This window comes from Simochromis diagramma, unplaced genomic scaffold, assembly GCF_900408965.1.
Source record: "Simochromis diagramma unplaced genomic scaffold, fSimDia1.1 OVJJ01000514.1, whole genome shotgun sequence".
Taxonomy (NCBI): domain Eukaryota; kingdom Metazoa; phylum Chordata; class Actinopteri; order Cichliformes; family Cichlidae; genus Simochromis; species Simochromis diagramma.
The window spans coordinates 491937-505156 of record NW_024387346.1 but is presented as its reverse complement, the minus strand read 5'-3'; the positions used below and the strand labels follow the sequence as shown (position 1 = coordinate 505156).

At 41.6% G+C, this 13220-nt stretch overlaps 1 protein-coding gene across 14 annotated transcripts in view; it reads left to right on the top strand.

The window, feature by feature from the left end:
- caska (calcium/calmodulin-dependent serine protein kinase a) overlaps positions 1-7559 on the top strand; it is a 154128-nt gene extending 146569 nt beyond the window's left edge. For 11 of the 14 annotated variants that reach the window (XM_040006804.1, XM_040006811.1, XM_040006808.1 and 8 more), the window contains 5 exons: positions 3068-3148; positions 3229-3309; positions 3405-3607; positions 3688-3771; positions 6496-7559. In XM_040006804.1, the coding sequence (XP_039862738.1) occupies positions 3068-3148; positions 3229-3309; positions 3405-3607; positions 3688-3771; positions 6496-6672 (626 nt within the window). In that variant the 3' untranslated portion in view covers positions 6673-7559. The remainder of the gene's footprint in view (positions 1-3067; positions 3149-3228; positions 3310-3404; positions 3608-3687; positions 3772-6495) is intronic. The other 3 variants (XM_040006805.1, XM_040006812.1, XM_040006816.1) reach the window with 1 other exon arrangement.
- Positions 7560-13220: the final 5661 nt, after the last annotated feature.

The following is a 13220-nucleotide window of genomic DNA, read 5'->3' as shown; positions in this document are numbered from 1 at the left end:
CTGTTGTCATTCCTTTGCTTCAAAGTTGGCATTGAAAAGATCCTACCTTGCTTGCTTTTAGGCAGTAATGGGGACTAAAGTCATTTTGTGAAAGAAATGTGTTCTAAAGTTGACCTGAAGCTGCAAATTAACAGAGTAAAGATCTGTTTTTCTTCCTGTGAACAGTCTGTTTTTCAGGCATTTCTGTGCACAAAATGAGGACTTTGTTCCCATTCGCTTCCATTCAAATGGAATGTTTGGATGTTTTCTTTGAATGGACAGCATGAACAAAAACCGTCCAAGGTCCTTACAGGCACATGGACTTGTGAAGCCGTCCTGTGAAAGAAATTGTCTGAACAGTCCAAAGCATGCAACACACTAGTGAATGCATGGGACCCACAGTTATCTGCATGCCATCATTTAGTGATGAATTCAAAATAATCAAAACAGCGAGTCCGCTGTAACTCCATCCAACATTTTACTGATAACAGGTTCAACAGTGTGTAACAGTTTGGTCAGAACCACTACAGTCAAAAACAATTATTATTTTCATCCTCTGTCATTTGTTTTTGGTGGACTGCCCCACCTTACATACACATGCATAAAGCAAGCAGCAGCAAAACCCCCTGCAAACAACACACCATAGATATGTTGCATAAATCACATACAGCATGACAATAAAAGCTTGGGGGGGTAGGTGGGGGTGGGGGGTTGCAGTAATAGTAGGCAAGCCAAAGCAGCCTAAATGGTGTATCCAAAATAATTAACCAATTAGATCAGCTGATCTCTTGGGATCAGGGATGAGCTTCGCTCGGTTTCATGTTAGAGACCATGAGACTAAAGTGTCAGTCAGATGCGTTTCCGGTTATTTCCCAGGAATTGTTTTCCTTGTGAGGGAGCTATTCTCATGACAATCACTTCATCACATTTACAAAGACGGTCCGCATGGACTGACTTCAAGCTCTGCTAGTTTAGTCCATTGGATCACAAACTTTTTCCTGCTATGCTCCATATCAGAAGCTGAAAAAACGCCACGTCCCTCAAATAGGTTGAATTTTAAGAAAAATAAAACTATGCGTGATGGCACCATGAAGCTTAGTTTCATACATATTTCTCCCTCCCTCACCATTTACACTCCATCAATGAGCCTGGCTTTATCACTGCCTAATCTAGAATCATTTTCACAGACAGTAGAGTAGAAGGCCCACATTCAACTATTACATTAAGTTAACATAAATGTTAGCAGAAGATATTTCTTGTTGTTAGTCCTGTGCTGTGTATCTCAATGAGATGGACATGCAGAGGTAGAAACTGCAATGGCACAGCTTTGACAATCAAACAGAAACATCAGACTGTTGATGGTTGAGCGAGAATTAACCTGACGCTGTATCCCCAATCAAACAGTCAGGCCAACGTTTCACAGGCAGAGCAACAGGTGCACAAAACATTAGCTTCACTGCCAACATCCAAAGACGCACTGAAATGCGGAGAAGCGTTCGTAACTGTCCCTTATAAATTCATATATCCTGAAAAAATGAGCAACTCCTGGATTCCTGGAACTGGTAGCAATCACGTTATCATCAGCAACACATTTTTAAACATCTAGATATGGTAATCACTGCAGGTCCTGTAAAACACCAGATTGCACGATTCTGTGTGACTGCTTTATTATTATTTTATATAAATCGTCATCAATCATCATTTATAGCTGGAAAACAGGGTGACAGATTCCTGGGAAGTACCCACTGCTACCCCTCGGACAGCTGGAGGCAGATGCAGGATGCCTCCATAGTTGGATGCAGCCGGGCTCTGCTGCGCTGCTTGTGGTTGTTGGTGACCATCACCACCAACCACCCCCAACCCACACGTCACCAGTTAGTGTGAATAAACTCTCTAACAGCAGCAACAACAGTATTCTGTCTGCATCCATCTCCGCTCGGCACTGTGTGCTGCTGCACAGCTGCCCAGATGTTGTATCTTGCTGTTTTGCGTTCTGTAATTCTGCTGTTGTAACCATGTTATGACCCCTGCTGTTCATCTCTCTCGCTTTCTCCTACTGAACGGCCTCTCTGCATGTAAGTAACAACCAGTGACAGCAACCAACTCCTCCTCTTTTCTCTCGCTCTCTTCTTCTTCTCTGATTAACTGTGTAGATTAGATCAGCTGTCACTGCCAGCGTTTCACTTTTGTTTCTGTTGCTCTTGACAAAAACAACAGAAGGCTGAGGCAAAACTGAAACCGTGTAGCTTACTCTGTGTGTTTTTAGACACTGCGTGCTGTGATGGTGACCCTAACCTGTCTTCTCATTCACGTTTGGTGTAGTGTGTTCATCTACGGGTCCACTAATGTAACCAGTCTTTTAATAACCTTTTCAGTCCAATATAATGTCGCTGTCACAGTCACCGTCAGTCTGAGCAGCAGCTGCTGACTTGTGGGTGTTATATTTCGCTTGTCAGCAGGCTGAGATGTTGGCTGCACAGAGGCTCATGTTTCAGAGGCAGAGAGCACGTAGCACAGTGAGCCGCTCAGCTTTAACACGCGATACGCTCTGCAGCCCAGACATTCTGCAATTTCCTCTATTTAGTCTACTTTCTATCTGAAAGTAAGCATAACAGGTGTCCTTTAAACCTCCACCAACAGCGAGTAAAAAGTAGAACTGAAAGCTCCGGTTCAGGTTGAACATGTTTTTTTGAAATATCCCAGTTTTCCTGTGTAGCTGCTGACTGAATGAGCAGCAGAATAAATGAGAAGCTGGCCTGCATTTAAAAAACCATCATGGAGAGATCAAAGGTTCTTTTAGAGATTCATTTGCATTTCAGCTTAACAATTATTATTCGAGCTGGGCAGTGGATCTGTCTCTCTGAACCCAACTCTAGTTATTCCCACCCACTGTTTCCTCGTCAGGCCTTTTTTCACTGAGATTTTTAATCTGCTTTGGTTTGTCTTCACCTCGTAGTTAGCGGATGTGTTAGATATTCTCTAGCCTCCTTGCTTCCCTTACACTCTAGTTTTCTAGCTGTTTTTATCCCACACAGTTCTCTGCACATCCTCCTAATCTGCATCTGTCTCTGGCGTCTCTCGTCTCCAGTGTTTGACCAACTAGACCTTGTCACATATGAGGAGGTTGTGAAGCTTCCTGCCTTCAAGAGGAAAACACTAGTTTTGTTAGGTGAGTAACACCAAGTGCAGCAGCAGGACACTAGAACAGCTGCCGTGGCCTCACTGACCGTCTGTGTTTGTCTTTGTCAGGCGCTCATGGAGTGGGCAGGAGACATATTAAGAACACACTTATAACCAAACTCCCTGACAGATTCGCCTACCCCATCCCACGTAAGACGCACAATCGACAGTCTTTACGAGCGCTGCTGTGCATGTAGGGACGTGTAATTCTCTCACTTCCTGTGTCTGATCCTGTGTGCTCACAGACACAACCAGACCTCCAAAGAAGGATGAGGAGAACGGCAAGAACTACTACTTCGTTTCCCATGACCAGATGATGCAGGACATCAGCAACAATGAGTACCTGGAGTATGGCAGCCACGAGGATGCCATGTACGGGACGCGCCTGGAAACCATTCGCAAGATCCACCAGCAGGGGCTCATCGCCATACTGGACGTTGAACCTCAGGTGCGTGCTTATGTGAGGGCACCAAGTCTTCATGCATGGAGTACGTAAGGACACTGAACCCTAACATGTGTTTTCATCAGGCCTTAAAGGTCCTGCGGACGGCCGAGTTTGCCCCGTACGTCGTGTTCATCGCTGCACCAACCATCACACCAGGCATTAATGAGGTAGGAAAATGACTGACGCACTCAGCACAAGGCTGGTGATGTTCTCCATCTCTCCTGATGTTCATTAAACAACCAAACCTGACTCTACTGTACTTTTACTGTCTTTGAAGTTGATTTGTTATGCTCATTTCAAACTGCATATTTTTATTTTTAGACTGCAGGAGACTAGCTTTGCTTAATTTATATTTCCAAATAATCATTATACATGTCTTATATTTTTATACTGTTGAAAAAAATTAAAGGAACACTTTGTAATGGGAATCTCAGTATCGGGGGGGGGGACTGGCTAATGTGTCCATAACTAAAAGATGCCATATGGAGGGCTGAAAGTCAAGGTGAAAAAATAATCCGGCAGGTTAGTTCATTTAGCTGAATTTCATTGCACCAACTCTAAATGTTACTGAGTGGTTTGCCACACATGTTTGTATGCATGTCTGATGACGCTGCACATGCTTCTAATGAGTGATGGATGGTGTCCTGGGGGCTTTCCTCCCAGACCTGGACCAGGGCATCACTGAGCTCCTGGTCTGGATAGATATGGCCCAAAAAGTCTGAGTTACAACCTGGTAGCTTCAGATGGACCAAAACATTATGTCCCAGAGTTTATATTTGATTTAGGTCAGGCAAGTGTGGGGGCCAGTCAATGGCATCAGTACCTTCATCCTCCAGGAACTACCTGCATCATCTTGTTGCATTAGGCTGGGCATCATCACCGTAGGGCCTTAGGAAGTCTGTTTCTGATTGTTTAGCCAGAGCATTGTCCTGCTGAGGGTTATGTTGTAGCTCTGGAAGTGCTCATCCTGTTCCTCCCTGTACAGAGGAGCAGATAGTGGTCCTGCTGAAGGCCCTGTTCAGCTCTCCTGGAGTTAACTGCCTGTCTCCTTGAATCTCCTCCATGTTCTTGAAACCGTGCCTTGAGATGCAGCAAGCCTTCTGTCACTGACACATATTGATGTGCCATCCTGGAGGATTTGGACTACCTGTGTAATGTCTGTAGGGTCCAGGTATCAGGTGTCCTCCACCTGTACAACCATTCCTGTTTTGGGATTGTCTCATTCTTGCCCCTATACTGTATCTGTTGTTAAGACCAAGCAACTGAAACTGATAACAACCCGCTCTGCTAGTTAACTCACCAGGTCAATATCCAACAAGTTTGACTGACCTGATGCTGCACTCTGATTAAAAAGTGTTCCTGTAATTTTTTGACGTGTGTGTGTGTGTGTGTGTGTGTGTGTGTGTGTGTGTGTACCATGTTTACATATCTTTGTGGGGACCAAACATTGGAATTTTACTATACTTGTGGGAACCAACAGTCCTTATGGAGACAAAATGCCCTTCCCCACATGTTTGACAGCATTTCTGAGGCTCAAAATGTGGTTTTTAGCCTATTGTTTAAGTTGGAGGGTTAAGGTAAGCGGCTAGGGAAAGCGATATGTGAGTTAGATGACCCCACAACGATATGAAAACATGACTGTGTGTGTGTGTGTGTGTGTGTGTGTGTGTGTGTGTTAAAGGAAATTCATAATAAGTCACCTTTTAAAATTGTGTGCCACTGATTTCACCCAACTGTGAGACATGTTACTGTGTATGTCTGAGCTGTGTGTAATACCTGAATTATGCTTCAGGAAATCTACATCTTCCTTTAACTTAACCAGAAACCGCTCTCAACCCTACATCCTGACCTTCCATGTAACCTGGCTTAAAAGGGTTCCCGGTTATGTTGTAAGTTAGGACTTAGATTTCCCGCTGAAGTCTGAATCAGGCTTGAGGTTTGAGTTCGCATGCTGCTCCTCACTCGTCTCTGCACTCGTCTTTTTGTTTGTTTGTTTTGCACGCTGCATGTGTTTGTTTGCATGGCACTCCGCTCAGATGCCCAGGTGGTGTCGAACACTGCCAGTAAGTAAGACCTGACAGAGCAGATGCTTTAGTGTTAGTGTGTGTGTGTGTGTGTGTGTGTGTGTGTGTGTGTGTGTGTGTGTATTCCATGATTCTAGTGATAAGTTCTGCCAACTGTGTTTTACTGTTTTCTTCCTCCTCTGCTGGCTGTAGGCCAACACGCTGTGTGACACAGCCATCTTGCAGGTTGAGTGTGCATCACTGTGGGTCTAACACGGTGAAACGCGTACAGTTCAGTGTGGAGCCTGTTCAGTGCTGTAGCAGACACAGGGTTGGGCTTTAAAGCTGGTGGGCAGTCTGGTCTGCTGTGCTAACTTCCTGTTCCATATTTTAGTCAGCCTTTCAAACCAGAAAACCATCTATGGCCAATTCATTAGGTTCTCTGAGTTTAATCTAACACAGTATATAAAACCTTGTTTCAGGAGGGATGCAATGCACTGTAACTTTGGAAATGTTCTGAGTATGAAGGTAAAAATCTACTAAATATACTCGTGAATTTTTTGCTCCTGTCCCTAACTGAGCCTCAGCATTTTCCAGTTAATGAGCTCTAAAAAGGTCTTAACGTGGCAGTGTATCGTGAGCCTCCAGTGGAGGCTCCTCTCACTGATATCTTTAAATGTTGTGGATAAAATTATGGAAACTGAAAATGAGATGGTTAGTTTTAGGTATAAGAACCTAAAAATGTGGAAAATCCTGTGATAGACTTTACATCCCACAGTGTGTAGGGGCCCTAAGGATTTCTTTTCTTTTTTTTTCTTTTTTTTTTTTTTTAGTCCTGTCTTGCTTTCACCTTTTTTGTCATTTTCACTCCTCCTGCTCCTCCTTCAGGACGAGTCACTCCAGCGGCTGCAGAAAGAGTCGGAGATCCTGCAGAAGACCTACGCACACTATTTCGACCAGACCATCATCAACAACGAGATTGATGAGACCATCAGGCACCTGGAGGAGGCCATTGACCTGGTGTGCACCACCAGTCAGTGGGTCCCTGTGTCCTGGGTGTACTGACCCGTAACATCTCATCCGCCTTCGCGCTCTCTCCCCCACTTCCCGCCAGCAACACCTCGGCCGTCTTGCCCTCTTCATAACTACAACACCGACACAGAAGACTCTAATAACAGAAGCCGACAGGGCAGCCCTCTCTACACTGCACTCGATCGGAACCGACTCAGCGTACTGTGAAAGCGTAACAGGATTCAAGCGTCGGACTCTTGCCCTCGCAGATGACCTAGTCTCATAGTGTTGTATAAAAACCGAGTAAAAGTGAATATTGTCATGTCTGTACTAGCTAGGAGGCAACATTTTTGTAGATGTTTGTTTTAAAGAGACAGTACTGCGTCCCGTCCTCTCATGTTGGTGCACCTGCAGTAACCCTCCCATCACGGCTGTTGGAGGACACTGTCTGCAGATGCAGTAAAAGCACACACACTGCAATGTCTTTCATCTGTAGATGTTTTTTGTTTTGTTTTTCCCCTCTCCAGCTGTTAGTGCAGTCACACGCACCTTTGGACTACCGGGTACTGTCTCTTCTAAATAAATCCATAAATGGTTTTAGAGATTTGAATGAGGTTATCATGCATGTGGACATTTGCAAGCTTCCATGCTGTCAGTCAGTGTTCCCCGTGTCCCTCTGTAAACCCTCCGAGAATTAAAAGAAGACAAAATATATATATTACCAGAAAGAAATTTAAAAAAAAGAAAACATTCCAGCTCTTTGGAAAAGTGAACTCAACCAAAAGGAAAACAAAAATGTTAAAAATAAACCAAGAGTGACTGAGCCAGATGTTGACTTGACACCTATGCACATCCCTTGCATTTCAGGTGATGTTTCTAAATTTCTAGAATTATCGACCATGTAAGTGAGATGTGTTTGTATTTAAAAAAAAAAAAAAAAAGAAGGGAAAAAAAAAGGAAGAAATCTAATAAAAGTTTTGATTTTTTTTTCTCTTTTTGATTTATCGTACACCTAGTTCAGCATTTGCCATTTCCAAACTGTGATGTCCAAGAGTGTGTTTCAATCCAGTTTAAAAAGCAGCGATAGATGAGATCTGTCTTGAAACTGTAACCGTGTGCAAAGCAAGTGCAAGTGCACGCTTTACTTTGTGCAGAGCTGACGGCTTCAGAGGATGAGGAGGCCGTGCGTGCCGCTGAATAACCACATACAGTAATACAGTATATGAATATGACTGCCCCTCGGGTGTAAATGACTCCACAATGATGCAGGTTCTTCGGTATGAACAGTTTTTTTTTTTTTTTTTTTAAATATATTTCCTTTTATGTGTTGGAAAATTAAACTTGAAGTGTCTCTTCATTTCGTTCTTTTTGCAGCGTCACATGAAAAGCATCTCTTCTAAAATCTGGCAAAGACCTGCTCAGGGTGGTGCTGGTCACGCTGTACGTGTATCATTTAGTATTAAAAGCCACAAAAATGCACTAATGTGTGACGTTCACTCAGAGATGGAGAAAGATGTAAGGAAGGGGTGAGAAATTGTTTTCATAGATGGGGACTTCTCACAAAGTGATGGTCGATAAGCTGGAAAATCAAAGGTCACATGAAAAAATGGATATTCAAATTTAATAATAATAATATTCAGTTTCAGTTGCCAGCTTTATGCTGGGTTAGAGGCTGGAAGATAGCCATGATAACTCGTCTAGTGTCTGCTCATATATTGGGGAATGTGGCTCTTTGCCAAAAAACAGTAAACCTCGGAGCACTCACAGCACCAGCAGCCTGTCCAATTCAATTTTATTTGTGTAGCACCAAATCACAACAAAAGTCGCCTCAAGGCGCTTCATAGCGTCCACAAAGAAAGCAGCTCTTGTAGAGTTCACAATACAAATGACTTTTTCTGAATGGGTCATTCTAAGCTGATATTTAGAGGCCCATGAACTTCATATTACTTTTTTTTTTAAAAGTATTTTCCCCGTTCCTTAGTTTTTAAATGATTTTTCCATTGTTTGTTTGGGTTTTTTCACATACTTCAGATCAAATACATTTTAAAAGATAACTCCAGATAAATACAATATGCAATTTTTGATTGATGAATTCATCTATTGAAGGAAAAAACCTATTCATACCTGCATTTTTCATTGAGCCAGGCTAGTTGCAAAATCATGTTTGTATAGATGTTTATGGGAAATCTCAGACCAGTGTCTACGTCTAACTTGGCTAATATTTACATTTACTGAACTTTTACTTTAGTTACCTCCAAACTCGCTGACATAAAAAGTCCAAAATGTAGGTAGTATCTTAAGACCTGAACTCTCCCATGGCATGCATTTTTAATGAATGTGGAAACAAAGAATTAACCAGATTTTTTTTTTAACCTAGTTTTTGTTTATGACAAAAATGAGATCCACATATGAGGACTTTCATCTTAAATTTCATTAGAACAGTGGCAGTATAATGTCTTCATAAGTGGATATCAGGCCCTTGTAGAGCAAAATTTAGTGTTTTGGTCTAGACAACCCAAAATGTGATGTCCACATATGTGGACGCCAGGTCCTAGGAGGTTAAAAAAGGGATGGGCTAACTGCCATTACACACCAAGTGTGTAAAAACGACAGAAAATTAAGAAGTTTTTGCATCCAAACGTATGTTTCAGTGTGAAAAAAAAATCAGTCAACATCAAGGTCCTGATGTCCCTGAACAAGAAAGGGAAGGCCCTTTCTTGTTCAGGGACACCTGAGCTTCATCCAGTTCTCACCACAAGACACCAGCAGGGAGAATTTTGAGGTTGATTCTGGAGCTAAAGCTGTGTCATGACCGCTTTCATACATATTTCAGGATGTCAGTGACGCAGTTTGAACTCTTGTTAACAGAGTTGGGAACAGAGAAATCGTTTCAGAGAGCCGCCTGCTTCTGAGGTAAAACAGTATTGTTTCATTATTCCCAGATCCCTGTCTGTTTAGTACAAGTGTGTGTTTTTGAGCTACGAGCAGATTTTCAGACTGGGAACATACGTCCATCTTATTTACACAGTAAATAGTCCAAAGGACCACATTAAAGTTGGTTTCCTGTAAAAAATGCTTTGTGCACATCCCTCCAGCTTCAGCACTGCCTGTGAGTAACTGCAGCTCGATCCAAACCAATGAATCCAGGCGGGTGCTTTCTGGGCTGATCACATGTTAGTTTTATTGCAGCATAAAATCAAAAGGTTCATACTACACTTTACTGCAATACTAGATTTTTAATTCACATTTACTACGTTTTGAAGTAGCTCAAAGTGAAGCCAGCTGCAATTATTTACTATGATTTTAGGTCGTTTAGTGCAGTGGTTCCAATCCCAAACACTGAGTATCTAAAGCTCTATGGACAAATCTGCTTTTAGTTTTAAGACTTTTGTCTAATCCTGGTTTCGCAACTACATTTGAACTAAAAATGCTCAAATCTTGCTCAAATCATCTGCCTAATTATAGAGGTCACCTTGTTCTGCCAGAGCCGTTCTCTTCCATCGGAGTCTCAACGTGCGCCTCAGAACATTAGCAGGAGATCCTTTAGTTCCTGCAGGCTGGGAGGTGTGCATTCGTTGGATCAGCCTGGTTATGGTGAGGTCAGACCGGGAAAACGTGTACACATAAAGCAGAGAGGCGGTACCAGCAGCAAGGGCAGATGAGGCAGACCACAGTGGATAAAAAAAATATAACGGACATGGATTATTGAGGCCAGATAGGGTCATTACACACACACACACACACACGTCCATCTATCCAAGTTTCATACTGGCAAACTCAGGAATACCTTGATGGATATGGCCCCAAAAGCCTCTTCTTAACTCATTAGATTTTGGTGGTTAAGGCCAGTGTGAAAAGGTTACACATCACTGTAATGTTCTGCAAAACCACCTTCTGGCCTTCATTCAGCAGCATAAGTAGGGAATGGAGGAGGAAACAGCAACAGGAAGCTGTGTTGTTTCACACAGCATGCATTCACGCTGCACTGCAGAGAGAAAAACGTGTTATCTATTGCATTTCCCAATATATTTTTCATATCATCAAACAACTGGCTAATTTAAATGTTTCAGATGCAAATGACCTTGTTACTCTTCACCTTGTGGCACATATGAAGATGAAGTTAATCATGTATTTATGTGTGTATGTGCATGCATCGTTCCACCAGAAAGAAAAGCCTGACTTTTAGTTAAAGTCACGCATAATAAATGGAGTCCAGCATGTCATACATTCCTGAGGCTTATATACCTCAGGTGAATGTGCATTAAGCTGACCTCTCTGTTGAAACACTGCATTTGGTGATTTCAATCAATGCAAGTGAGCGATTAGAGTCCTCCAGAGCTGAAACCTGTGGTTTGCTGTTGAATAATCCCATAGCATTAACGTCAGGGGAAAGAAAAACAAGGAGCAGTTGACAGGACAGCTGTGGTTCGTTTTCTTTTTTTTTTTATTCATTTTTTATCAGGTATGGATGTTAAATATCTCACAGTTGATGTGTTACCTAAGCAAGAAGAAGAAAAATAATTGATTTTTAAATCTGGCTTCTTCACCTTCTTTGAAAGCCCCACACTGATTTAAAGTGAACAGCCCTGGGAGTCGGGAAAATGTACAATGACCACGATCCTCTCACACACTTTTATCACTGAGGTGGAGGCAGAGATCCAGCTTGGATCAACAGTGAAGAACGTGAAGATTTGTTGAGTCTGACACAGAGAAATAAAATATTAACATTCACTTCATGCAGAAGTTTTGATGTAGCTTTTTTGGCACTTTAATCACCACAGGGCAAGTGTCATCTGATTTTATTAAATGCAAGAAAACTCACATGAAAATATTTTAGATGGATGTATTGCCAGGGGAAAAGTTTCCCATTTAAGGTGATACAACTTTGTGGCAAATTGTTGCTTATATATTCAGCATTTACAGAATATACCGCTGTAACCTTGGTTCTCTGAGTGAGAGATGGCAAACTTTGTTCACCACTTCAGGCCAACTTTAAGAGTGAGCCATCACCGACATCTCCATAGACCTTCATATTTAAATTACCAGCTGACACACATGTGCAAGTGTAAACAATAGCTATTCATTGGGCTTCACATTTTCTAACTGGAGTCACTGAACATGATCTTATACCCGTATGTACCATGAGGGATTATTTTAATATAGTTATATGGCAAATCTCCTGCCTTATTATGTGGTTACTAACAGACTTGTAAGTTTGGCTTTCAGTTTTGATGAGTTGCACTGATTAGCAACTATCTATGTCTATGAAAAACAAAATACAACAAAGCTAACTGGCTATAGCTGAAATTAAAAGAAAAACAAAAGAAAGTGCTACAACTGAGATTTTAAGTCAGGACATTGTAGTGGTGAATTAGAAATGAGGTCTCCATTTGTTGTGTATCATTGCCACCTTTACAAAGTCAGTGTGTTTTTGGGCTCCACCAACTCCTGAGGGAACTAGCTGCTGCTTTAGCTGCTAAATGCTCATTTCGTTGGTAAGCTAGTCTCTAACACTATCTATCAGACTGTTGGTAATGCACTAACAGAGTATATAGTCATTATGTGATTGCAAGAGTCCTGACTTTTCATTGACAATCCCAGTTATTATATCCTAATAGAGCATTTTGATTGATAGGCTGCAGCTCCACCAGGCTTCCCTTTAACTCGCTGAGGTCTGAGTCATCATGGGTGACAAACTGTACTTTAAAGAAGGCAAAAACTGTCTTTTTTGTGTCAGTTAGTTTGTGATTGCCATGACTTTGGAGAATATTTTAATAAAAAGAAAATATTTATATATTCTGTTTCCTTAGGATTAGATTAAAGCTGAATGCTGTACGGCAACAGAGGGTTAAAGCTTTAGACATGACAGTCTGAGTGCATAATTCCCAGATGACTGCTGTTTATCCTCGAGACCTGGGCTGCTTTGTTGATTTTGAATAATAATACAGTTGAACTAGAAGATGTACTTAATCCTGTGGTCTGAGACATCATCAGTGACATCTACAACCCTATGTTTTCTAAGTCTTGGTGATCGGAAAATGAGCAAATTAATCAGTCTAATTGGCAAACATGTGCCCTTCTCCAAAATACAGGGTTAGGAGAACGTTGGCACCTATGATGACTTAGACCTCAGAGAGCTAAACAAGCATAGCCCTGCCACCATGCACAAATATGACCACAGGTAGTAAAATATTTAAAGCATCAGTAAGTAACAACACTCAGTGCATTATGGTGCAGTAAAAATTGTTAAGATAATTCCAACATGTTATATGTTGAGAAGTAAATTTAATCTCTAAATGTACTATTCTATTTGCTATGATTGTTATGTGTGCTGTACTGAACCATCCTGTTACTACATCACATATGTTACATGATATGTCCATGAGACATGCAATAATGTTTCTAATCTTCAAAGCAGAAGGATTTTCCCCTTGATCACAGTTTCTGTTGTTTCCAGTTCATTTCCTAGAAAGGTTTAACATGTAATCATAAATTCTTGGAAAGGTGCCTGGAAATTCCACTGACTAGAGATGATGTTATATTAATTAATGCAAGTCTGTCATAGCTGTTATCACATTAGAAATTTGTTCAGATATGAACCT